The sequence below is a fragment of the Blastomyces dermatitidis genome, assembly GCF_000003525.1.
Source record: "Blastomyces dermatitidis ER-3 genomic scaffold supercont1.3, whole genome shotgun sequence".
Classification (NCBI taxonomy): Eukaryota; Fungi; Ascomycota; class Eurotiomycetes; order Onygenales; family Ajellomycetaceae; genus Blastomyces; species Blastomyces dermatitidis.
The window spans coordinates 4,885,740-4,910,450 of NW_025544776.1; the positions used below are offsets into that span (position 1 = coordinate 4,885,740).

The window sequence follows — 24,711 nt, forward strand, 5'->3', positions numbered from 1 at the left end:
CGGGGACCCCCAACAAATTCTTTGCAAATGAATATGATGTGTCACTTCATCACTGAAGTTACAAGAAGATGACACCATGCAAAGCATGTGACTTTTCCTATTAACTATGATTCAAACTTCAGAAAAAATAGCTCAGTATGACTCTAACTGATTCATGATAACATCTTATTTAAACTACCATACACTACAGAGGCTCCTGCGAAAAGTTTTAAACTGAAATGCTGATACTAACATTAAGTATTGTCATTCCATCCCTTAATTAAAAGATAGGGAGTTCTCAGGGGGGCTTCTAGAAAGCGATGCCCCTAGCTTACTCACTAGCTCACTGCCTAAATCTCAGGTGGTTGTGGCCTGGAGATTCAATACACTAGTAATCATATTTCAGGATAAATTCTTAGTGTAAGACAAAACTTTTCGCAGGGTCCCCGTACGCTAAAGGGTGATGTGTGCGGTGCGCTAGTCCGTAATAGGTAACTAGCCTGTGCCAACCTCTTCTTTATCAAATAGTAACTTACAGACTCTACGGAGTATATCACACAACAACTGGAAATGCCCTCTAAGCTTGGAAAGGTTTGAGAGGGTTTCCTACTTTGTTTTGTAGCCAATACAAACCTTTTTACCATGTTCACGTCCTCCGGCCACGTTGGGCAACCAATCACCCTGCGAGAGCCATTGACTGACAAGTGCTATCCAATGCTTTGAAAATATCCTTCAATGCGCAGCAAATTATCATTCATATCGCTGAGCCATTGGAAATGTTTTCTTCGACCTGGTTGTGGGATAGCTGTTGGGTGTTGTCTTGGAATGGCGTTTAACCCTGCTAGTGGTGATGCCACTTCGAGTGTATCCTTAACTACAGCGTTGAAGCTGACCCTGAAATCCAGTTGGTTTTAAGTTCCCATACACTGTTTGCTCGACCCTGTGTTAGCTTTTTCGAGTGGTCGATTTCTGATCATAGGGTTGAGAATTCTGGATTTCTATCTAAGAGACGAATCTCTCTACTTCTTATTCCATGTCCTATGCGGGCTTTAAGAAACAGCCCAATTCTAATTCGACTCTGACCTCTTTCCTTCCTTAATATAAACAGCTTCCAGTACAAGCTTTCGAAGACCTTGCCCATCCCTAATTTTCTGATTTGACCCCCTGCTCGTTATGCTTGTTTGAAATATCTATATCCTGCTCGATTGGCTAATTACTCGAACCGCTATACACCGCGATGCTCGGGCGATCTTCTTCCAAGCCTTCATCTGAACAAAAAATATGGCTAGCCTTTATCGGGCGAAAAGCCGCCAAATTCTTCCGATGCTGGCGCCTTTGAACTACCCTCCGACTCAGATGTAGCTCGGGGCGCTGTGGCCGGTAACCAACATATCAGTCTCGAGATAGGGGGAGTCTACATCGCCGTGTTTGAAATGGCGAATTTCAAAGACTTTCATTGGGCCCTCGTTGTTGCTACAAACCCGAGAACTGGAATGCTCTACCACAACACCAACTGTGGAGGACCTTATGCATTCCATGCATATCACCATTCACACCTACTGAACTCTAACACATTGCGGGCCTTGATCAAAATATCGTCGCTCAGGCCCCTTGACAGAGCAATTCATTAGCGATTCGCAGACAAAATCAGAACTGTTCCCGTTGTAGATCTTAAGTGTCGCCGCTGGCTGTGCAAAGCGATATAAGTTGTTGCAGAAGAAGGATTTCTAGGATTTAACAGCAACCGCCCAGGCTTTTATGCTGATCTCGAAAACGAATGTATGTCTGTTGTTCCGAGTGGCCGACGAAAATAAGCTGTAATGATCAAAAGCCAAGTTATGACTCGCCTTCTTGAATTGAATTTGAATTTGAATTTTGAGATTGGCCATTGTGTGGCTTGCCTGTCTTGGCGGTTCGATACTGTAGACGCTCTTCCCTCTTTTCTTTTCTATTTGTTATAGAGATGGCCATGTTGACCTCAGCCGGCTGGGTCAATATATGGAGGCGGGTGCAGTCTGGAGTTGGGATAGTAGCTAGGCATGGAAGCAACGGACAGAGATATATTTGGATAATATATCTTGAATTGAGAGTTTTGGGTACTAGCTAGTAAATGAAATTAGAAAGGAGAAATTGGACAACATTCCTCCCCATTTTTAACAAGCTGGAAACATAGTCATTACGTCAGTACCTCATATATTAAAAACTATCACATACAAACGAATGCTAATCATAATTTAAAAAAATCGTAGAAGCAAGAACAGATGTGGTCATGGGCAATTTAATAACAACAAAGACCATCCTCGTAGCAATGTAGAAAGGGGAAGAGTATTTTAGATACATATATAGAGACAGCTAAAAAAGATTAACAAAGCGACTTTGGGTGGTAAACAGTTTCACATCTAAGACCATGGTCCCCTGAAACCCCAAACATTGAACGCCAAGGAGAATTTAGTCCTCGGCACAATATCCGGCTTCGGTACGCGCGAGACTCCGTAATATATCTGAGGCATAGGTAAAGCCTCCAGAGGTGGCGGGGAGAAGCTGACTTTGACCCATTCACGACTAAGGAGGTCATCTCTATCAGGACCCCCAACATCAGCCTCGATGAGCAGTTTCCCTCCTCCAATGGCACTGGGCGGGATAGTTTTAGGGACGGTTGCGTCCAAAACTTTCTCGATCGATTTAATATAATTAGTCAGTTTATCCAGATCCCCTGCTGCCGTTACGTTATTGTCGAGTAGAACGATGTGGTCACAATGGACGTGGTATGGCTTTTGGGATTCAGGGACCGGGTTCTCGGGGGTATATTCGACAAACCTCGTGCCTGGTCGCGAGGTGGTGGGTGGTGGCATGGTTGCTAGAGGGCCCGGGGAAGGGGCAGCTCTTTGAGCCGATGGTGACTGCTCAAACTCTAGAATGAAATGTAGCCCTGATGGGAGAGCGATGCTAGTCGATGTTGACTGGTCAATGTACTGGCGCAGGCTCGCCCATGTATAGTTTGTTATCATGACTTGTCATGGCGGTTTAGGAGTTAGCTTGACGGCTGGTTAAAAGAACATATTTTGCGCATGCCAGTGCTTGGTAGGAAAAATTTAGGGCTTGGAGGAGCTTACATATGAAACCGTCTTCTACCATTTTAAGTTCGTTCTTCTCCTGACAGGGACAAAATGTGAAATAATTCAGATTCATACAGGTATTCGATGTGCCCGCTGCATATCCTCTGGGTTGCACATCGGTATTGCTCCAAAGTAACCCAGAGTCTGCGTCTTTGTAATGGTACGAATCTAGCGCGAATACGTGCTCGAGTTGAAATTGTGTCAATGCGTGTTTAAGATGAAAAGCAGATTCCCGTGGAACATGGAGGACAATCTCCATGCCTCTCTTCAACGCGCTGATGCCCCTGACGACAACAAGCGGTATTGAATCTTTCACACTTCCCGCCATGCTCGCCATAGTGATGCATGGTTGGCGATCACGATTTATCCATGGAGGAAAAGGGAACCACCGTTCCTGGGCACCTAGATGTCCAAGGGCTCTCATAATCCCATACTTTTGGGCAACTTCTGCCTCAGGGGCGATAAGAGGGATAACCTGGAGCCACTCGGTGGGGAAATACGAAGCCGGGATATTGGTGATGGGGTGTGCCGGGCAGTAAACGATCCACTGGAAATCGGACCTATCGAGAAACGACGGAGAATGAAACTCCGTGCGTTGAAATTCCTCGACTCTCTGTCCATCCTTGGCCGCAGAGTAAACGAATTTCATCCATTGGAAGGGGGCGATTGGTAGGTGATCCTCTCGTTCACCAGCTCTACGCCGAATGGTGAAAACAATCTCCTTCTGGCCCACTTGAGCAAGGCCTTTAGATATATAAGTCCAGCAGTCCATCTCACCACTGATCACGGACTTAATCTTATGATAGAATATCAAAGCTTGGACTCCCTCCTCAGGATAAACAGCGTAAGTAAGGGGCCATGCTATCGGGATTGGCGCTGGGCCTGCGACATATCGCAAAGAAGGTGATGGCGGGTTTCCTGCGGCAGCTGGGTGAGGACCATTATTCGGAGACAAAAAGTTCTGCTGAGAGGTATCTCTTGGTGATGGCGCAGAAGAGTAATTGAAAGACTGTGAAGATGGCCTTTTCGCACCGAGCCCAGAAAGGCGCTTCTTCCATCTATCAAATCCCATGAAGGGCTCTGATATTTGCAATGGCTAGGAAAAACAGAGCGAAAATGTTGGATGATTGGGTAGCGGTAGAATCCAATTCTAGCACCTAGAATTGAATATCAGGAAAATAGTTGCCAATATATAGTTACCCGTTCACTGAAGATCGACACATGGCCAGTTCCAATAAGCGTTCAACGTTTCCCTTGTCGCGTTATTGATCCTTTCGTCCAAGAGGACCAAGGCACAGCCCTCCTGCACAGTCTCGATGGTTGCAACGTGCCAATACGAGAAGGAATTGTGGCGTCTCTCCATAGTGGCTTCACATGCAGATCAACCAGTGCTGCTTTTTCCATCCATGGATGGAATCCTCAAGATGAGGCTCAAAATTTGGCTGGTTTTTGCCAGCGTGTCACAGCATGGTTGGTGGTTGGGGAGTATGGCGGCCAACAGAAAGTTTGGGGCGTCAAGCCTCTGTGCTCAACACCCATCTGTCACGTTTGTTCAGTTGAGCCAGATGGGCCTACGATCCCTAGACGGGAGTTACCGTTTAGCGGGTGGGGCTAGCTTCCAGGGGTGGGCGTGCCCCTAAAGTTTAGTGATCGTTATAGTTAAGGGTCTGGCCAACGGGCAAGCGCTGAGCTATCAAATCAGGTGACCGCTACCTCAAAGTCGCGACTTGAACAATTTGATATTGACACTCCCATACGACGAATTTTACACTTCCCCGCCGACACCATTGTGGAAGCTATTCGACTCTGCTCAATGCACGGAGAAACACTCCAGAAAAAAAAATGTCTTTAGGTAAGTGTCCACTTTATATGGTTGTTGTCTCATCCATCAACCTGGACTCAATCTTGCGTACTAGCTACGCCAGATCGCGCGTTCAGTACCTAGGCCCGCGAAGCTTGAGCCGAAGCTAACAAGACCTTTGGCTATAGATGAGGAAGTGCTAGAGGCTGTCGCCAAAGATGGAACTATGGATTAGTATGTTTGCGTATATCTTTAAGCTCGTCTATGCGCTCCGCCGTTGACCGTGAAATGGTGCTTGATGTAGTGAGAGATGGCCTAGCTTGCTAGACCCTTTAATCGAACGACTCGAACATGTACGTCTCCTTTACAAGAGCTTAACTCTACCCGGAAGCGTAAACGAGGCAATAAAGCTCCCATGGTGGCTAACAGTTCGCATAGATAATTCACAATGACTTCCCGATGCCCACCGTCCCTCCACCTTGGAGTGGAGCCGCTGATAACTCAAGCCTTATCCCCTCTTCCTATTCTACACAAGAAGTAAACTCGCAGGCAAATAGCAATAAAGAAAATGCTCCGCCGTCACATCTACAGACTCCACCCCGCCGACCACCAGTTCCGACTTTTCCATCCTCCGCCTCTAGCGAACGCATTCCTGATTCGCAACCACAGTCCGGTCCGACGGACGACGCCCTCCCTCCACCCCTCGTCGTGATCCTCTCGTCCATCAAATCCACTCTAAAGACATACTTTCCCGCAAAACCACCCCATACAATCCAGCGGCTGGCAGAGTTGATACTACGGCCGACCCGTGACTACCGCACGTTACCAGCGTATCTCCGTGCAGTCGACCGTGTCGTGTCGGTTTCCAGCGGAGCAGATATTTTCCCATTACCGGTGTCCATGCCTTTGCCTGGCGGTATTATTGATACTAGCCTCGTCAACGGCGTCAACGGGGCAGGGGGCAGTAGTTTCGCGCTCAGTGGCAACAATGCGCTGGGAAGCGATGAGTCTCTTGGAGGGGCCCTTCTCACCCCGATCCCGTGGCTGAACAATGTTGATCTTCCTGGAGGTAAGGGTGGTCATGGCTTCGTAGAACCTGACTCTAGTCCTAATTCGAGTGGAGCAGGTGCGAGCTCGCCCGGTAGCAGCAGCCCGTCCTCCTCCGCAGTTCCGCCGCGAGAATCCGGCGCCATGACGCAGGGCGAACTCATTCGGCAGGAGCAAGAGGCTGGCGTTGTTCCTACAACAGTACAGCATGAGCATCAGCGGCAACACCAGACAGCTTCGTCCCTGGGAGGTGAGGGGCGCGTGGCAGAGGCACAAGGGGATGAAGTCGAGGAAGTGCCTCATGCGAGAGGTCCAAATATTCTGGGCGTGAAGGATATCGGATTGCAGGATGGGAAGGGGCTGGAGATGTCACTGTCGACCAGCCCCCCACGCACCGATGTTGTTCGTAGTGGTAGTGATTCAGCAGCAGATTTGAAAGACACTTCACAAGGAGCTACAGTTAATGATCCCTCGAGCGGCCGTGATTTGAAGGACGATGCAGATAGGGATGCTGATGGAGATATTTTCATTGGCGATATACCTGAGAAGCCTGTAGAGGAGACCAACGAAGATCAGCCAGGGCCTAATACCGCTGCAATGCTGTCAGACCCGAAGCCAGAGAACGAGGAGCTGACGAAGTCAACTATGGAAACGGATGAAGGGCCAAAGGAGGGCGATACGGGAGGCTCTGGCGGTGACAATCGGATGGACACGTAAAACCAATCTCGTGCTACTTTTTTCCTGTGCTCTGTTCCGTTCTGCTATTTATCGAACTGGCGTTTCTGGGTTTTTCTCCCCCTTCCTGCCTAACTGCTATGTGGGAGATTGCTTCCAAGGATTTTTTTCACAGAATGGATTTGGAAGTATGTGGTCTGAGTTTAGAAATTTTCGCCCCCTTTGTATCAGTTTCCCTATTTCTCCCATTCCCGAGCATATTGACGCATATCGAAAGCTGAGAAATCAGGATTTTATTTGATAAAGGTTATGTTTCAAGTCCCATAAAAATATAAAGGAAAAAATCCCGCTCTTTATATAGAGTAATTAATATATACACCAAAAACATATGGGTAGATGTAGTCATAAGTCGTGCGTAACTAGTAAATATTACACATTATATAGCAGAAGAAGATATGGGCTATCGTATCAGGGGAATAGGAATTCCAAAGAAAAGCTCAAATCAACGTATTCATGTCCAGAACAAGGGCAGTTTCGGATATCATCATTATTCATCACGAGCAGTATGGAAGAAGGAAAAGTGGACCCTTTAAACTAGATGGTTAGAGAACAAGTCAGTTAGTTACTTAAGAGATTATGAGCCCACTCTTATATAGTGGTAGTGCCCGTCGCTTGTTGGCGCTTCTTAACCTGCTTCGCCCAGCGCACTTCAACGATAGATGTCAGCTCATCACAACGGATATCCGTAAAAGTAGCATGGCTAGAAATAGTTAATAAGTAGTGAAGGAGAAGGAACACTCACGCCCACAAGCATTACACAGCGTCTTCCTCCCACTCGGACCCCTCCGCCACTCAGGCGACGAGAACGTCCCACAATCAGTGCAGGAATTCGTTTCGGTAGGCTTACTCCTCCGTTTCCGTTCAGCATTTCCTTTGCCGCCCTTAGCACCGTCCCTGTGGCTGGACGTGAACACCCCCACTGAAAGCGCGACGCTCTGGAAAAGAGTGCCGTTAGGGTCGCCAGTGCTTATCCCCCGCGCCCGTTCACCTGCTCCATAGCGCAGGCCTGTCATGAGCTCGATGTCGTCTACGTATGTGCTCCCTTCGAAGCCAGCGGGCTGAGAAATGTTATGCTGGGGCTGCGATGGCGTTAACGGCTGGAATCTATCTGTGCTTGATCCTGTGAAAGGCTCATTGGGCAGTATTGGAGCTTTAGGGTTTGGTACGGTGGCAGGTCTAAATTGAAATGCACCAGTAGAAGGAGGGTGGAAGCCGGGGGTACTTGTTAAATTGTGATGGGCTTGTGGAGCTATTGAGGTAACTTGTTCGTTGTCTGGTTTATTTTCATCGTTATGAAGCTGAAATTCCCCTTCTCGTTTCAGTTCTGCGATTCGTCTTGTCAGACGTTCGTTTTCGAGTTTGTGTTCGAGGAATGAGTCGAGAAGCTGCGTTTCTTTGGTCAGGTAGGGGCGGGCGATTATCGAGAACTTCATGTTTGTCGCTGAGTCTATTTGACCGTGGGCATCTAGCAGTAGATAGGTCCCGTCATGCTTCTTGAAACGATAGAAACATTGGAATGGGGTTTTTGTGTTTATTGAATGGGCAAACTCTTTGACGACCACTGAGCGGTCATCTGGATGGATGAACTCAAATAAGACATTGCCTATTAAATCCTCCGATTCGTACCCTGTCAGTGCCTTGCAGCAAGGCGACACAGATAACAATATCCCGGACAAATCTAAAATTTGTATCAGGTCCCTTAATCCCGCCAGGATGCGTATTTCCACTTGGGTGGGCTCAACACCCAGCTCCACGCTGGTGCCAGCAGGATTTATCCCCGGAGGCGAAGTGATGGTGGGAACCGCGCAAGGAATATACTCTTTCGGTTTGTTTTGTTCCCACTTTGATGATTCATCCGGAATATTTGTTTGAAACGGGGAGATTGTGCCGAAGGTCTGGATATTTCTATACTGAGCATCCGAGGCACCGAAATTGTGAAGATGCGGCTCCACGTCATTGAAACTTGCCGCAAACGGCGCTTGCGCACTTAGTACTGTGGCAGGAATCTTTCGCGATTTAGTTTATTAGCTTATTATAACTACTAATTATGACATGGCCGAAGTGGTTGCTGAGTGGTTGGCTGTATCATACGTGTGCAGAATAATCTGAAATTCCTCGAGCGAATCGGTGATCATATCCTGACATGGGGAAAGCCCGAAGCGGCAGATAAAGAATAGGGTTCCATATGCTGGGCCTGATCTGTGGGGGTTTGGGGGGCACTGATATTAGGCGGAGTTATAGATGGTTCTCTCGAAAGGTAGATACGAAATAGGACTGAAAACGACAAATCAAAGACGAAGGTATATAAGTAGTATGTAACTTAGTTAGTTGTGAGTAGGAGGAAACAATAATGTCTCTTGTGCTCCTACATTGCTTATCACGCGCGCGTCATGGCTGCTTCTTTGTTTCTTGTTTCGGTATGCCTGTACAGAGCGATGCTAGGTAGCCTTGCGGGGGGTGGCTTGTGCCGACAGGTCAACAGCCGTCAGTGCCAGCCCCCAAGAGCCGCTTCGGCACTCCCCCGCCCCGTGCCGACCTCGCTTGCTGCTAGCCTCCTCTACGCAATAGTAGGGGCCGCCGTAGTTAAGGTCGGCACCCCGCTGGAGCTTATCGGCCCGGGTTTGTGCCCGTACCCGCACCTGGATGATAAGGCATGGATTGGCAGCCTGCTCCCCCATAGACCTCAGAAGTTTCTGGTAGTGCTTAACAATGAAAACAATGAATAAAAACCATAATACAGCTGTTACGCAATCGTCATCCATTGTTTGGCAAGTTGGGTTCCTACTGTGAACTAGAACCTGCCTAGAACTGGCTGCCGTTTAGCTGGAACCTCCTCACAAGACAAGATCACGTGATGTCGTGCCTCGCCCAAGTCAGTCTATCCGCGTTGAACGCGAAGGCAGCATTTCTCCACGAACGCCCTTGAGACGAAAGCCAACCAGTAGCCGTTTTCCACAACGTCCAACGCTGCAAGCCGGCCTGACGAGGAGCGGGTTCAGGAAACTTGATTTAGCAAGATGTGAGTGTTACATATGTGCACTTTTCCGTCTGAAAAGGTAAAGGACTAATCAGCTGTTCAGGTGTGAGTTCGCCTACTAGCAGTCCGTCTTCCAACGTAGCTAACAACACTCAAGCGAAAATTGACAAGTTATCTATTCTTGGGTAAGAAGGGCTCATGATATATACTCTGTTCCCCAGTTACGAGCATCTCGCTAATGTTTTACTGGCACTTTATATAATAGTGTGCGGTCGTTTGACAACACCCGCAGCGAAACTATCCAATTCCATACCCCGTTGACACTGATCGTCGGCTACAATGGTTCCGGGAAGACGGTATGCAACAATCAGTATATACATGTCTATTCTGATACTTGACTGATTTGGGCCATAGACCATCATTGAATGCCTCAAATATGCGACTACTGGAGACCTCCCCCCAAATAGTAAAGGCGGTGCCTTTATTCACGATCCGAAGGTTTGTCTACAGATGCCATACGTGTTGGATTTGAAGATGGGGAGCTAAAGACATATCACAGTTATGTGGCGAGAAAGAGGTCCTGGCGCAAGTAAAGCTCTCGTTCAAGTCTATGTCGGGAGCGAGGATGGTTGCGACACGCAGTCTTCAGCTTACCGTGAAGAAAACGACGAGACAACAGAAAACCTTGGAAGGCCAGCTCCTGATGGTTAAGGACGGCGAACGAACGTCCATTTCTTCGAGAGTGGCCGAACTTGATCAGATTATGCCTCAGTATCTAGGTGTTTCAAAAGCCATCCTCGACTCTGTCATCTTCTGCCATCAGGATGAGAGTCTGTGGCCAATGAGTGAGCCCTCCGTTCTAAAGAAGAAGTTCGACGAGATATTTGAAGCCTTGAAGTACACAAAGGCTATCGATAATATCAAAGCACTTCGGAAAAAGCAGAATGAAGAACTCTCTAAATTCAAGATCATGGAACAGCATGCAAAAGAAAATAAGGATAAAGCTGACCGCGTAGGTGTTCATTCTCCAAAATTTTGACAGCATGTCTTAGCTAACATCCTCTAGGCGGAAAAACGATCAATCAAATTGCAAGAGGAGATTGAGGCGCTACGTGCTGAGAGCCATGAGCTCTCACAGCAGATGAGAAAAGCCGCAGAACTAGCAGACAAGGCCTGGAAAGAGTCGGAAAGTTATGCGCAAATTCTTGGCACATTGGAAGGAAAGCGGATAGAAGCCAAGAGCATCCAGGCCAGCATCACCAACCTACAAGAACATCTTGTTGAGGTGGATGAGTCCGATGAATGGCTTGAAAGGACTTTGGACCAATTCGAGTCACAACAAATCCAGTATCGAGAACAAGAAGAATCGCTCAAGGAAAAATATATGGAGCTCAAACAAGTGATTGAAGACAATCGAACAAGGCTAGGGCTTAAACAAGCTGAATATGGCAAACACGAAAATGACAAGGCTCAGTTCGAACGACAACTTAGAAGGCGCGAGAAATTGATTAAAGAAATTGCCAGACAGAATAACATTCATGGGTTTGACGATGACCTCGACGACATGCAGGTTAGCGATTTCATGCAGCGAATTCGAAAGCTATCTAAAGATCAAAACCAAACTTTAGAGAGAGCCCGACGGGAAGCCCAGATGGAACTGCGTGAAGTACAGAGCCTTCTAAACCAACTCAGCCAACGGAAATCAACCCTACAAGAAGTGAAAAACGCTGCAAGAAAGCAGATATCGTCTAATGATATTGAGGCAGATTCCCACCAAAGGCGTCTAGATGAAATTGACATAGATGAGGGTAGTAAAGCTGTTTTGGAGTCAAGAATTGAAGAAACCGAACGTTCCTTACATGAAGCGAAGGAAAAAGCAAAGGCCGCATCTTGGGACAGTGCGATCCAAGGCAAAACCTCCGAAATTCGATTGTTGGAGGATGAGAGCTCGAAACTGAATGCGGAGCTGATTGAAGGGACCAAGAGAGCCGGGGATCTTGCGCGACTAGACCATCTCAAGAAGGAGCTTAAGGATCGCGAACGCAGCCTCGAAACTATGGAAGGGGCACACAGTGACAGAATCAAGAAATTTTTAACTCGGGAATGGAATCCATCTACACTCGATCAGGAATATCAAAGAGCATTGCAGGAAACCACCAATGCATTGACCCGCGTCGAACGTGATAGAGATGGTGTTAGTAGGGAACTAGAACACGCTGAGTTCAAATTGAAAACAACCCGAAAGGATCTCCAGCAGCGTCGAAATGAACTGAAACAATGCATCCAAAAAATACGTGATGCTGTTGACGACGAACCCGCCGAGTATCCCGACATACTTAAGCAACGACAAGTACAGCTTGATATGGCTAAGAAGGATGCCGATCAGTATGCTGGCCTGGGAGAGTACCTCAGCAAATGCATGGACGCAGCTAAGCAAAAGAAGGTATGCCGAATGTGTTCCAGACCTTTCAAAACTGAAGGCGAATTCCAAATTTTCCTCAATAAGCTCGATGCCCTAGTAAAAAGAGCTACGCAGGATGCTGTTGATGAAAGCATGCAACAGCTGGAGGAAGATCTAGAGGCAGCTCAAGGTGTTTCTACCTTCTATGACACTTGGGTTCGCCTTTCCACCACTGAGATTCCGGCGCTTGAAAAAGAGGAGTCTCAACTTGAGTCTCAACGAGAGGAGTTGCTATCCCAGATCGAGGACCATGACAAGATCGTTAGCGAACGTGTGGAGTCTAAAAAGAACGTTGAATCTCTATCGAAAACAGTTGCGACGATTTCAAAATATGATGGTGAAATCAAAACCCTTCGATCGCAGGTCCAGGACCTTTTGGCAAACCAACAAGATGTCAGCGGCTCCCGAACATTGGAAGATATCCAGGAGCACATTTCTGCGATTGGAGAAAAGTCTCGCGAGCTTCAGAAAATCATTTCGAAGTTGAATAATGAGAAGGATCAGTCGCGAACCGAGATCACAGCCCTTGAGTTAAAACTTCGAGATGTGCGAAGCAACTTGGACAATGCCAACTATCAACTAGAGAAGAAAGCGAGCCTCGCTGCCCGTGTCGAAGAATATCGTAAGCTGAATGCTAAACATCGTGAAAGCATTGAAAAGGCGGATCATGATATTGAGAGTCTTGTTCCTGAGGTTTCAAAAGCACAGGCTAGGTATGATGACATTGCCTCTCGGGCTGAAGCTAGGGAACATGAGCTACAACTAGAAGCATCCCAGCTGTCTGACAGTTTGCATCAACTTGACCTGGCGAATGAAGAGATCACCTCTTACAATGAGCGAGGCGGTCCGGCACAATTGATCAAGTGTGAAAAAGAAGTACACAACTTAGAATCGGAAATTGCGAGCTTGGAAAAAGAGCAGGGGTCAATAACCAAGGACATCAATGCAATTTCAACCAGGCTTAAAGATAGCGAAAACACAAAGAGACAGTACGCTGATAATCTTCGATACCGGCGGGAAACAGCAGCACTCGAAGATGTAAACGCAACCATTGAGGAATTGTCCGCCCAGAATGCGGAAGTGGATCGCAGCCGTTTTAGGGAGGAATCGGAGCGACGAACACGAGAGCACAACGCCCTATCAGCGAGACAGGCGAGCAAGATGGGGGAAATGAAGTCAAAGGATGATCAACTCATGCAGCTGTTGGCCGACTGGAATACCGACTATAAAGACGCTACAGTCAAGTTCAAAGAGGCCCATATCAAGGTAGAAACAACGAAGGCGGCAGTCGACGATCTTGGTCGCTATGGTAGTGCTCTTGATAAGGCTATCATGAAGTATCACAGTCTAAAAATGGAGGAAATTAACCGTATTATCGAAGAGCTCTGGCAGAAGACGTATAGGGGAACGGACGTGGACACTATCCTAATCCGCTCTGACAACGAAAACGCCAAGGGAAACCGATCCTACAACTATCGCGTCTGCATGGTAAAGCAAGACGCAGAGATGGACATGCGTGGCCGCTGCAGTGCAGGCCAGAAGGTCCTCGCGAGCATCATCATACGTCTTGCCCTTGCGGAATGCTTTGGTGTCAATTGCGGCCTGATCGCGCTGGACGAGCCCACGACGAATCTTGACAGAGATAATATTCGCTCCCTTGCCGAATCGTTGCATGACATTATCAAGTCACGCCAGCAGCAGGCTAATTTCCAGCTCATTGTCATCACACATGATGAGGAGTTCCTGCGACATATGCAGTGTGGTGATTTTAGCGATTACTACTACCGCGTTTCGAGGAATGAGAGGCAGAAATCTATTATTGAGAGACAATCTATTGCAGCTGTAAGTATTTTTTTTCCTCCTGGGATCACCCATCTGAAGAGGTGTTTCGTTCAGTTGCTGATAAGATGCAAATAGGTCATGTAAAGTTTGGTGCAACAATATTTTCGTAAGGTTATTATTATTGTTAATATATCTGCAAGAGCCCAGCTATCTCTGTTTTGATCTGTTCTACTTTGTAGCCATCTCCCTGTTAAATTTGACATTCTCCTCTTTAGTACAAGTGTCATTGAAATCTATGATTCTGTGAAATCAACGGGAACTTCCTTTTTATAGCGCAGTGCCTTCCAGATGGGATTCTGTTATGTGTAGGAAAAATGGAGTGAGTTTTTCACAAGTAAAATACACAATACATGCCCTAACATATTAGAAGAACGCGCTTTAAAAAAAAAAAAAAAAGGAATATGGACGCAAAACAATGTGCCCCCGGGTCTCAACCACTACTAGCACCATCCTCTTCATCTTCGTAATCGTCATCGACCAATGGCACAAATCGAAAATCCACAAAACCTGCGTTCTCCATCTTCTTACTAGGCATAGGCGGCGGAGCTCCACCTCTCCCCTCGACGCCATCGCCATCTCCAAAATCTATCATGAACTGTAAACTCAGAACGCCCTGCCTATCAATGCGAATACTAACTTTACTCGACGCTGCCATTGCACGCAGCGCTTTATTGATAAGTGCGAATCTATAGCTTTGACGAACCCTTGACCTGGACGGTGAATTGACGAGAAAAGTTTCAGTGACGGTTGGGGCAAGTTTCCCACGCCGCGCTTGCAGTTGCCGTGCAGCAGTGGCCCCGTCATCGTTTCGCAGGGTCTTGTAAGCAGGTTCATTCCCTGCTGTTGCTGCGGCGCCGGCGCCGGCGGCGGGGTTCTTGTCGATTGAGAACTCCACGGTAGATTCGCTGAATGGGCCGCCAGAGGCAGATAGAGCAAAATATGGTTCTTTAGTTGCGGAGACGCTGAATGACAATACGGCTGGGTTGGTGGAGTCGAGCTCCATTATGGCGTTGTGCAACCACATTGAGCGCATAATGGACTTGAATACAATGGCGTCACGTTGCAAGGGAATATCTCGATCTCCAGCTAAGGAATCCAAATCGAGGTCGTCCGGCGCGTAGGTAGTCAGTTCGCAGGTGGTGGTCACGCCGGCCTCCATTAGAGTGATGGTAAGTGGTGATCCTTGTTTGATGTAGCTGATGGTGCATGTTCGGTTGAGAAGTAACGCTGGCCCCGAGAACGCGTTTAGAGCCGTTGATGTGGCTTGATTTGCCGTAGAATTGGAATATGGTGAGGCATCATTGAGACCAAAGATCTGGAGTGTCTCGATCAAGGCAGAAAGAGAAATCAAAAACAGTGGGGAGATAGTATTGTCGGAGCCATCTTCACCATCCTCGTTGTCTGCATTTGTAGCATTGTTAGGCTCGGACGATGGTGGATTGAATATGTAATTGGTGAAAAGTTTCCTATCAAGAAATGCGACGCCTTGCATTACTCGTCCATCTTCAGCAGAGAAGCGAATGCCTTGTGAGGTTATTTGAACTGAAGCTTTTGGAGAGAACCCAATGCATCGTAGGAGAATATATAACTGATGAACAGAGCTAGAGACAGCTGAGAATACCGGGCCTTCAGGCTGTGACATGGCGATTACGACTTGAAAAATGTAGTTTAAGATGAAAAGGTTGTGTGTGGTTGTAGCTAATCCGCGTGATGTCAAAAATGTACTTAGAATTAAAAATCCTCCCGCAACCCCGATTTGTCGTACATAGTTTTGATTGACGTCCAAATTAAACGTATACCCCCACTGCACAAATCATGAAAACAGCACCGAATCTACTGGTGATTAGAATTGTTATACAAGATGGATTGATTATATATGACAAAAAAAGGAGAACTTACCCAAATGCCAATGAAGCTGGCACTCCAAGTAATGGGAGACTGAGAAGTGACCGCTCTTGAACACGAAATAATCAGCATGTAATCCGAAAGCCCTCGTGCAACGCGAATACTCACTCAGTCCGAAAAAAACAACGAGGACGATAGCTGATGTGAATAGTTAGTAAACTGGATATATTGCCTAGGCAGGTCACCGGACCGATATCTGACTTACAGGTCACTAGAAGAGTGAAAGCAACGAAGATTTGACTATTCTTCGCAACTAAAGGATAGAATGGGCTTCCACCAGAAGAATCCCAGATCTCGTTCAAGGACATCGGTGCAATTCAACCACGTTGCACGCAAAGTAAAGTTGAAAGATTCGAACACTCAAATTTCGACACAGATTAACTGCTGATCTACAAGAAATCAGAAATGAGGTATCTGTTCTATACTGAGACAACACAGGTAGTTGGATATTTCCTTTCCTGGATGGAACACCTCTCGTGAATGGACGGATAAACATATTTCCGATATTATCTCGAGAGAGCGACGCGAAGTCACGGGACTAGATGACATCAATCCATCGCTCCCTTTTTGCCGAGCCGACGCAAACGCATGTCGATCAGCCAATTTTGTGTAACCCGGAATCGAAAATTTCTAACAAAGAAAAAGAATGGCGCCAATAGCTCTTGATCGTGAGTCGCTTATTATTATTACGTTGAAACGCTCCCTGATACATGAAGTTGTCCTAACAAATGTCGTATAGGTGGCAAGCGCAAGGCTTCTGAGGAGTATGCTGAGGGGGATGACACTGTGCATCGGGTGAAAAGAGCGAGAACGGAGTCTCCTAAAGAAGATCAGGTTTGTTTGATTATTGCGATATTGAAAACGACTCTAATGATATGCTGATTACTCTTATTCTTATCCAGGAGGATGACAAACAAGTTCTCAAACTTGTGCCGTATCCGGAGAAGGTACGTCCGTCTTGCCCCCTTTTCGCCCCTTTATAAGTTATTGAACCGATGTTAATTCAAATATTACATAGCCCGCGGTTATAGAGGAACGGAAGGGGGAAATTGAATTTCGCGTTGTTAACAATGATGGCGAGCGGGAAAGCTTTATCATTCTCACTGGTCTCAAATGCATTTTTCAGAAGCAGCTGCCAAAGATGCCGAAAGATTATATCGCCAGACTAGTGTATGATAGGACTCATTTATCGATTGCCATTGTAAAACAACCGTTAGAGGTCGTCGGGTATGTCGCCATCTAGATCACCCCCCTTTATTTGCATTCAAGCTAACCTGGCCAAGGGGCATAACATTTCGCCCTTTTAAAGGAAGAAAATTCGCAGAGATTGTGTTTTGCGCCATATCCTCTGATCAACAGGTGAAAGGTTATGGAGCCCACTTAATGTCACATTTAAAGGTATGCATACCGACTCACCAAGAAAACGCCTGCAAGCCACGCGCTGATTCTTAGGCATAGGACTACGTGAAAGCTACCTCGGATGTTATGCATTTCCTTACATACGCCGATAATTATGCCCTCGGATATTTCAAGAAACAAGGATTTACGAAAGAGATCACACTCGAAAAATCCGTTTGGATGGGCTATATCAAAGACTACGAAGGGGGTACAATTATGCAATGTACAATGCTCCCGAAAATCCGGTATCTCGAGGCTGGGCGGATGCTCTTAAAACAAAAGGCAGCAGTCCACGCAAAAATTCGAGCCTTTAGCAAATCACATATTGTCCACGCACCACCCAAGGAATGGAAGAACGGCGCCTTTAAAATCGACCCTCTCAGCGTACCTGCAATTAAGGAGTCTGGATGGTCGCCTGATATGGATGAGTTGGCCCGCCAACCTCGCCATGGTCCGAACTATAACCAATTACTTCACCTACTCAACGACATGCAAAATCATTCCTCCGCCTGGCCATTTGTTCAACCTGTCAATAGAGACGAGGTCCCGGACTATTATGAAGTGATCCAAGAGCCAATGGATTTATCAACAATGGAGGAAAAGCATGAGAAGGATATGTACCCAACACCGGAAGATTTCATCAAAGACGCCAACTTAATTTTTGATAACTGCCGAAAGTACAACAATGAGAACACCGCGTACGTGAAAAGTGCAAACAAACTTGAGAAGTTTATGTGGCAGCAAATCAAAAATGTTCCTGAGTGGTCGGTAAGTTTTGTCTCACATTCATCCCCTAGAGAAAAATCTTGCGATACGCCTGCGGCTTTCGTTCCCCCAGCTAATCTGTGATTGAACCAGCACTTGGCGGATTAATAGGAGCTGCAGTTTTAAAGATATCCCTTGTGACTTCAATGATAGGTGAATAATCCTTCCCTTTTGTTTGGGAGGCGAGGGGTGTTTACTTTGGTTGTTTTGTATTTATAGCAGATATAATTAGCAACCTACCATATATACCCTATAATTAAACAGCAAACATCTGTAATCGACTTAGTTGTTGCCTACCATTACTATGGGGTGCGTTGAAACAAATTCCGTATTATTAGGGCAGGACTTCGATATCCCGTGACCTCTTCCCCTGTCGGAATAACATTGTTGCGGGCCGTCATAGCCTCTCGCGACTTCATCTGTAAACACTGACGACAACACCTTTGTCCAACGCACTCGATTTCGCTGCACTTGGGTCCTCGTTCCCTTGCGACCATTCGCTTTACCTCCCCACAAGTCGTTCTCTTTTTCAGATTCCCGTTATTGCCATTTTTCTCCCTGACTGCTAGCTGCCATTGAGATAGGGAAGCCTCCAGGCCAAATTTTGAGCTCACCCGAACTCATATATACCAATAAATTGCGCAACAGCACTTAAGCCACGTACAGATACTCCCGGACTATCGAGAATCAAATATTTGTGTTGGATAGACTTGATTTGCCTGTTCCCAAACCGGGGTGTAAACTACACCCAGGGGTTTCTTTCGAAGCACCCAGCCCTCCTCCCTGAATAGAACACTGTCACTCGTTGAACCTACCAATGGTTCTCGCGGAAATGGAGCACTGTAACAGGCTACCAACTCTTATGGAGGTCCTGAATCGGAGGACTCTCGCTCCCGTTGACCTTTTTTCATTCTATATCTACATGAGGGACCAGCAATGCTCCGTCGATTATCTAGATTTTTGGTTAGTTTTCTAGTCAAAGCTCACGATAGCAATTGAGCTCAGATATGCTTACTTTTGATTGCAACTACTAGGCTAGATGTGTCGCAACACATGTCACTATGTCGCCATTACGTTCGCGAACTGCGTCGTTCCGTTCTTCTTGATACCCCGGAAGCTGAAAAGGCTGGAAGCCCACGTTCCTCTGATGCTTTCGAAAGTGATGATACAGGGGCAGGGCCGTCTGGTTACGAAAGTGGAGGACGTCGGAATCGCGATATGCGGCTGTCCGCCTTCTTGCGATCTGAGAGCCATACATCCGGGCAGTCAGTGCACAGCACCGCTTCCAACCAATCACCCCACCGAACTCAATCGAATGATCCGCCGCCCCGACCTGGAAACCTAGACCCCGCGCATACTACTGGCAACACTTCCAATTCCCCTGGTCGTACTGTCGCCCGGGCTGATATCCGCGCCAGCGCGGAACGGATTCTGTACACTTATCTTTTACCTGGCTCGGAACGGGAAGTCATCCTTCCAGAAAATATAGTCGAGGATATAGTGCATATGATTGAACGGGAGGGTAGAGACGACCCAGAGGTTTTCGACACAGCAAAGGATTACGTCTTCCAGGCAATGGAGCGTGACGCGTTTCCAGGCTATTTACAGGCGAAGGCCTTGGGTAACCTTGTCCCCCCCAGCATCTTGGCGCGATTGGTCCTAGCACTTGCCAGCTTCGGGGGAGGTTTCTGGGCCGCTTTTTACGTTGTTCTTACAGACCAACCAAAAAGCACTCGATGTTGGGTAAGCAGCCTTGTTAAATTCTTCTCTATATTAGTTGGGCGGCTATGCGTGCTAACAAGTAACTGATGCAGGTTATCTTGCCCTTCGTCTTCGCGGCGTACTTCCTCTCCTCATATCAATATAAGATCGACCCAATATTTGCTCTAGCTGGTTTCAGCGAATACACATTCTTCACGTGGGCAAAAATTCGGGAACCCTATGTTCGATCATTGCTTAACAAACGCGCATCTGTTTCCCTATTGCTGGCAGCATTTGTTGCAGTTGTCTTCTGTGTCCTGTTCATTTTCGTTCCCGGAACTCGGCTTTAGAACACCCAACACAATTTTATCCTTTGGCACCACATTTCTTCTTTGTCGTCATCTCGCTTTCTCGCTTTTTCGTTCTACTCCATTGCGCCAAAATGCTAAGGGTTTTCTCGCTCATTTATTTGGACACATAAATTCGGCCTGGCGTATTAGTCCTTCATCTCATATACTTATCCTATGGGTTTTCTTCATTCCGGAATCAGCAATGGCGTTTAGGAGTTCTCATATCATACACCCGAGCAATTTCCAAATGGAGGCCAAATAATAATTCATGCCATTGTCGGTTTTGACACCTTTCTATGTGGTGGCAATGGCCGAAAAGGACAGAAATAAAGTTGCACTTGGTCTTATTTTGAGTATCGCAAAATATCTTCAAATAGTTTGGTCTAGAAGGCGGAGTTTCGAGCCACGCCGTCATTCCATTTTGGCTTATCGTCTCGTCCCAGTTCACAACCTCCTCCACTATGCTCAAGTTTTCACTGCGATTTTTATGACTTTGGATGCTTTTTTCTTTCTTTCTTTTTATCTTTCCATCAAGTCCCTTTTTCTACTTTACGCTATTTCTTTGCTTCCTGCGTTGCTTTTGTAACTGATATATCCCTGGTGGAAGTTTAATGTATGTATTGGTCAATTTAGCATGGAAACACATACGTTTCTTTTTTCTTTTCTTTTCTTTTTTTTAGATGCTTCAAGCGATTAGTATTAGCTACCATATATATGCATTAGTTAGCCCTGTTTCTAAGCTTTGCCTGTGCTTTATCTTTATTATTTGATTCCAGTCCTCCTGTCTTCCTCTTTGACAATCTTATACCTAACGGAGCCGAACATGCATGGCCTTCTTATCCTTCGTTTGATACACGATTTGGAAACATTTCGTGGCCTATCATACACATGTTCACAGTGAAATTTACATTTCATTGACGAGCCATTAGTTCAGAAAAGTAAACAGAATGTCTTCATGGCACCAGGCAAGTATACAAGTGAGTTCATGATCCCCTGTCATGGAGAATACCTACATCATATCAAGCAGGATTCTCGACTTCATTCAATGTGTCGTAAATGAGACACCTCGATGGGAGATATCTACAGCAGAAAGCTTTCGTACTACCATAGATCTCATTAAAAAGAGTTTAAAAAAAAAGAAAGAGGCAAACGATCTATCGGCTTCCCAATGCCAAGAGGCGTTTCGCATGACGCGTAGATTCGCCCATGCCACCAAGCCCTTCATCAGCATCCATAGCCGGCCCATCCATGTCCATGCGCCCATAACCCCGATATCTACTCTCATCCCCATAATCGTTGAGCTCACGTTTATTCCCACTAGCACCACCGCCAGCCATTGCAGAAAAGTGCGAGCGGAGGCTGGGGCCTCGCCCGCCGCCGGAGAATGGCAACGAGTGTTTTGAGCCCGCCCCAGAACTGGTGCTCCCACCCGCTCCCGCTCCCGCTCCCGCTCCGGAGGAACCCCCCTCATCATCGCCATCATCATTGCCATCCCAACCCGCAACGCTGCGCTCAACGCGGGTAGCCCGATCCTTCTCCCTCGCTCTCCGTTTCTCCGCGTCGGCTTTTATCTTTGCGATCTCTGCTTCTATGCCGCCTACTACATCACTGCATCGCGCTTGCCATTCTGTCAAGATGGATATCATGGGGGCAATTGACTGGGGGCGTACGTCGCGAAGGGGTGCTGTTGAGGTCACGTCGATAAATGCTGGGGTCGTAGCTGGAGAGATGCGGGCGGTTATCAGGGAGGAGTAGATGGCCTTTGTAACGAGGGCTTCGAGGGCGGCATGGTTGGGGAGGGAGAGGGATTTCATGGCAATGGCGTACGTGAGGGGGTTGTGGGATGTGGCGAGGGTGAGGAGGGAGAGGATACGGAGTTTTTCAGCTTGTTTGTCGCTTAGTTGGGGGAGGTTCGGGGTTGCTATTTGTGTTGTCAATTGGTTATCTATTCCAATGTCTCTGGGTGACGTTTTGCAGGGGCACTACTTACCTTGGTATTCCTCCCATGTTCCCCAGGCGAATATTTCTAGAAGCGTGAGATGATTGCGGTATTCAGCTGGTGTGTCTGGAGAGCGCAATGACTGAATAGCTGGAACATGGAGGAGTTCTGCGAATATGAATGTGTTTGGGGAGGAGGTGGCATTGGTGATGATGCCTGCTAGATAGGGTGGGGAATTCGATGAGGTTTTTGCCAGGTGAATGAATGGTTGAAGGGCTTCAACAGCCCGAGTATGTATCTTCTCCATGGGCGATGAATAATTTTTACATCAAGCGCTCTTCGTATTCCTGACTTCTGACTTCTGGTGTAGAGTGAGGTTCCTTGCTGTCTGTAGATACCCTTAGTTATTGTCAGCTCTTGGTAGCAGGCTCTGAGCTTACTGGCAATAACCAAATTAAAATAACACCAGCAGAGCCTTAAAAAGAAGAAATCCACAAAAGTGAAGACAATAATATTAGTATAGACGGGTATACCAAGATACCAAATGGACTGCAACCCTATGATGGAGTACGGAGTAACACTCAGCTACTTGCCCGACGAGGTTTCCAAGGAGTATACAGGTCACATGATCTCCAGCCGAGTTCTGCTCGATTTGTCCTGTTTGCACAGATTATGTTGCCCATGCAGCGGCTATGCCTATCGGTACCACGGTTATCACCGCGGCTGATTTATTTATAGTTATAAAAGGAGGCAGCAAGTGTACGGAGTAAGTAGTTAAATTACGGATTAGAAATATCTTACAGGCAGATTTTCTCTTTACTCCGTAGCCATGAATTGATTTGAAAACATTTTGAGGGTTAATCGCGGTGACGCCCCTAGCGTTGCCTGCCTTCTCGCATTATTGCCTCAGGTTCGCTTATTGTGGAACAGTGCTCTGTACATTACAATGCGCATTTCATTTTCCCTTGGCAAGTACTCACTCTGCAGAGTGCAAGAAGGAAAGAAGAAGCCAGCCTGGAAACTATGTTGATCAATCGCTATTCAGTACCAAGGTTTCTTCAGAGGTACGCAAGATCCCGGTACCGCTAATACCATATACCACGGTACTGTTATTTTGCGTACTCCGTACGGAGTACGGAGTACAGAGTAGCGAGTGCAAGGATGTCGGATTGGGTGTCACGGATGAATATGTTGAAGACATATGAATCTTATTTGTATCAAGATCTGCTTGTTATATTATCTGTACACTATCTCATATATCTATTTCATACAAAAGATGGAGCTATTTATAGTAAAATATATGTGCAAGCCAAGAGAGCTAGCATAAGTGAGTATTAGATGAGTGTTGTAGTAAGCTGATGATGATGAGAAATATTGTAGTAATACAATGTTGATGACATTCAGTAGTGTATAATCTCTTTTTCCTGACACATCCCCTTCAGTGAATGTAACATGTAAATGAAAGTGTAAATGAAAGTGTAAATGAAGCTGTAATAAAAAGAGTGTAGATGAATCTATAGAGATTACATCAAGATAGATTATTTATATCATCATTCTGCTTACACCTTGATAATATCTGATATATCAACTAGGTCTAGTATCTTGACAAATTCTGTATGTTTCTGGCATGACAGAGTCTTAGTGAGGTCATCTACTGATATCTGAGCTGTAGACACTTAATCAACTGTAATATCACTGAATTGAATATATTCTCAGAGTCAGCTTTTATATATATCAATATAACAGAGTTTTATGATTATAGAGAGATCTTTCTTTATAAGAATATTAACAGTTTAACAGTTATTATATTGAATACAGATCTTGTGATCAGATTTAAATTAAATATATTTAAAGAATCTATTTCATCAGATAGACTTCTTATCAGTTTGTAAGATAACTATAAGCTCAGCTTCTGTGATAGATATAGTTATAATTATCTATCTATTTAATTTTCAATCAACAGTCTCACTGAATAGTTTGAAGATATATTCTTATATAGAGTAGTAATTTGAATTATCTGTGAAAGAGATATCACTGATAGTTTCAATAATATCAGATTTAAGATTAAGTTATAGAGATCTGTCAATATTATTATTATATTGAATAGTAAGATTCTTCATATTATATAAATAAGATATTATTCTATTTATCTCTGATAAATGATATTCTGATAAATTTATCATGAATATAACTAGTTTATTCACTGTATATATAATATCAGAGTGAGTTATCACTGCTGAGTAGATATAGAAGCTGATATATTATTGATAATAATGAATTTTTATAAATCTAGCTGACTTATTAAAAGACTCTAACAGAGTATCAGTTAGTGAGATATATGCCTTGCAGATATGTATAAGATGATATGTATTAACTATCTTATTAATATAGACATTCTGGCATAGTCAGAGCTTCAAGTTGAAATAATTATATATTATTCACATGTTGAGAAATCATTTCAAATCTCTTATCTATCAGATCTTATATGCATTTTTAAGATCTTTGATTAGTTAATCTCTTTCTTTCAAATCTTCTCATCATGATAGAATGATAATATCATTTATATAGAAGAAGATAATCAATCAATTATTAGAGAAGAGATATCAATTCTCTGATATTAAGATAAAGTCTAGTGTTCTCAATGTTAAAGATAGTTCATTTAATCAGAGAAGAAATAATCTGTATAATTTATATA

General features: G+C 45.6%; 7 protein-coding genes across 7 annotated transcripts; 4 read left to right on the forward strand and 3 right to left on the reverse strand.

Moving 5' to 3' along the window:
• Positions 1-1,927: 1,927 nt before the first annotated feature.
• Positions 1,928-4,722, reverse strand: BDCG_03285 (uncharacterized protein). Its single transcript, XM_045418884.1, has 2 exons — positions 3,093-4,722; positions 1,928-2,989 (listed from the first exon to the last, which is right to left on the reverse strand). Exons 1-2 carry the CDS (start codon positions 4,165-4,167, stop codon positions 2,379-2,381), a joined length of 1,686 nt encoding a protein of 561 aa, XP_045275354.1. The 5' UTR covers positions 4,168-4,722; the 3' UTR covers positions 1,928-2,378.
• A 74-nt stretch (positions 4,723-4,796) lies between these two features.
• Positions 4,797-7,067, forward strand: BDCG_03286 (uncharacterized protein). Its single transcript, XM_045418885.1, has 5 exons — positions 4,797-4,947; positions 5,085-5,130; positions 5,201-5,249; positions 5,335-5,965; positions 6,023-7,067. Exons 1-5 carry the CDS (start codon positions 4,938-4,940, stop codon positions 6,658-6,660), a joined length of 1,374 nt encoding a protein of 457 aa, XP_045275355.1. The 5' UTR covers positions 4,797-4,937; the 3' UTR covers positions 6,661-7,067.
• BDCG_03287 (blue light regulator 2) lies at positions 5,088-9,421 on the reverse strand. The gene is made up of 3 exons (XM_045418886.1): positions 8,770-9,421; positions 7,421-8,684; positions 5,088-7,325 (listed from the first exon to the last, which is right to left on the reverse strand). Exons 1-3 carry the CDS (start codon positions 8,821-8,823, stop codon positions 7,267-7,269), a joined length of 1,377 nt encoding a protein of 458 aa, XP_045275356.1. The 5' UTR covers positions 8,824-9,421; the 3' UTR covers positions 5,088-7,266.
• BDCG_03288 (DNA repair protein RAD50) lies at positions 9,114-14,042 on the forward strand (the record flags this gene model as incomplete). Its single annotated transcript, XM_045418887.1, has 8 exons — positions 9,114-9,374; positions 9,502-9,697; positions 9,759-9,840; positions 9,921-10,011; positions 10,070-10,153; positions 10,215-10,667; positions 10,722-13,958; positions 14,034-14,042. The coding sequence occupies 8 exons, from the start codon at positions 9,114-9,116 to the stop codon at positions 14,040-14,042; spliced, it is 4,413 nt and encodes a 1,470-aa protein (XP_045275357.1).
• A 2,400-nt stretch (positions 14,043-16,442) lies between these two features.
• Positions 16,443-18,398, forward strand: BDCG_03290 (histone acetyltransferase). Its single transcript, XM_045418888.1, has 7 exons — positions 16,443-16,531; positions 16,603-16,697; positions 16,766-16,810; positions 16,882-17,090; positions 17,147-17,261; positions 17,322-18,029; positions 18,120-18,398. Exons 1-7 carry the CDS (start codon positions 16,510-16,512, stop codon positions 18,132-18,134), a joined length of 1,209 nt encoding a protein of 402 aa, XP_045275358.1. The 5' UTR covers positions 16,443-16,509; the 3' UTR covers positions 18,135-18,398.
• Positions 18,399-18,425: 27 nt separating this feature from the next.
• Positions 18,426-20,910, forward strand: BDCG_03291 (RGS domain-containing protein). The gene is made up of 3 exons (XM_045418889.1): positions 18,426-18,989; positions 19,061-19,769; positions 19,841-20,910. The coding sequence occupies exons 1-3, from the start codon at positions 18,844-18,846 to the stop codon at positions 20,075-20,077; spliced, it is 1,092 nt and encodes a 363-aa protein (XP_045275359.1). The 5' UTR covers positions 18,426-18,843; the 3' UTR covers positions 20,078-20,910.
• Positions 20,698-22,830, reverse strand: BDCG_03292 (COP9 signalosome complex subunit 7a). Its single transcript, XM_045418890.1, has 3 exons — positions 22,457-22,830; positions 22,068-22,404; positions 20,698-21,998 (listed from the first exon to the last, which is right to left on the reverse strand). Exons 2-3 carry the CDS (start codon positions 22,321-22,323, stop codon positions 21,232-21,234), a joined length of 1,023 nt encoding a protein of 340 aa, XP_045275360.1. The 5' UTR covers positions 22,324-22,404; positions 22,457-22,830; the 3' UTR covers positions 20,698-21,231.
• Positions 22,831-24,711: the final 1,881 nt, after the last annotated feature.

Bases quoted from the DNA above. Each gene is read 5' to 3' on its own strand.
- BDCG_03291 (XM_045418889.1), top strand. From the start codon at position 18,844: ATGGTTCTCGCGGAAATGGAGCACTGTAACAGGCTACCAACTCTTATG. The intron at 18,990-19,060 runs GTTAGTTTTCTA...TGCAACTACTAG, and splicing joins GTCGATTATCTAGATTTTTG to GCTAGATGTGTCGCAACACA. The intron at 19,770-19,840 runs GTAAGCAGCCTT...TAACTGATGCAG, and splicing joins CAAAAAGCACTCGATGTTGG to GTTATCTTGCCCTTCGTCTT.
- BDCG_03292 (XM_045418890.1), bottom strand. From the start codon at position 22,323: ATGGAGAAGATACATACTCGGGCTGTTGAAGCCCTTCAACCATTCATT. The intron at 21,999-22,067 runs GTAAGTAGTGCC...CAACACAAATAG, and splicing joins AACATGGGAGGAATACCAAG to CAACCCCGAACCTCCCCCAA.
- BDCG_03287 (XM_045418886.1), bottom strand. From the start codon at position 8,823: ATGTCAGGATATGATCACCGATTCGCTCGAGGAATTTCAGATTATTCT. The intron at 8,685-8,769 runs GTATGATACAGC...AAATCGCGAAAG, and splicing joins TTTCAGATTATTCTGCACAC to ATTCCTGCCACAGTACTAAG. The intron at 7,326-7,420 runs GTGAGTGTTCCT...CTATCGTTGAAG, and splicing joins GCTGTGTAATGCTTGTGGGC to TGCGCTGGGCGAAGCAGGTT.
- BDCG_03285 (XM_045418884.1), bottom strand. From the start codon at position 4,167: ATGGGATTTGATAGATGGAAGAAGCGCCTTTCTGGGCTCGGTGCGAAA. The intron at 2,990-3,092 runs GTAAGCTCCTCC...CGCCATGACAAG, and splicing joins GGTAGAAGACGGTTTCATAT to TCATGATAACAAACTATACA.
- BDCG_03290 (XM_045418888.1), top strand. From the start codon at position 16,510: ATGGCGCCAATAGCTCTTGATC. The intron at 17,091-17,146 runs GTATGTCGCCAT...AACCTGGCCAAG, and splicing joins CAACCGTTAGAGGTCGTCGG to GGGCATAACATTTCGCCCTT. The intron at 17,262-17,321 runs GTATGCATACCG...TCTTAGGCATAG, and splicing joins ACTTAATGTCACATTTAAAG to GACTACGTGAAAGCTACCTC.
- BDCG_03286 (XM_045418885.1), top strand. The intron at 5,131-5,200 runs GTATGTTTGCGT...TGCTTGATGTAG, and splicing joins AAAGATGGAACTATGGATTA to TGAGAGATGGCCTAGCTTGC. The intron at 5,250-5,334 runs GTACGTCTCCTT...CAGTTCGCATAG, and splicing joins TAATCGAACGACTCGAACAT to ATAATTCACAATGACTTCCC.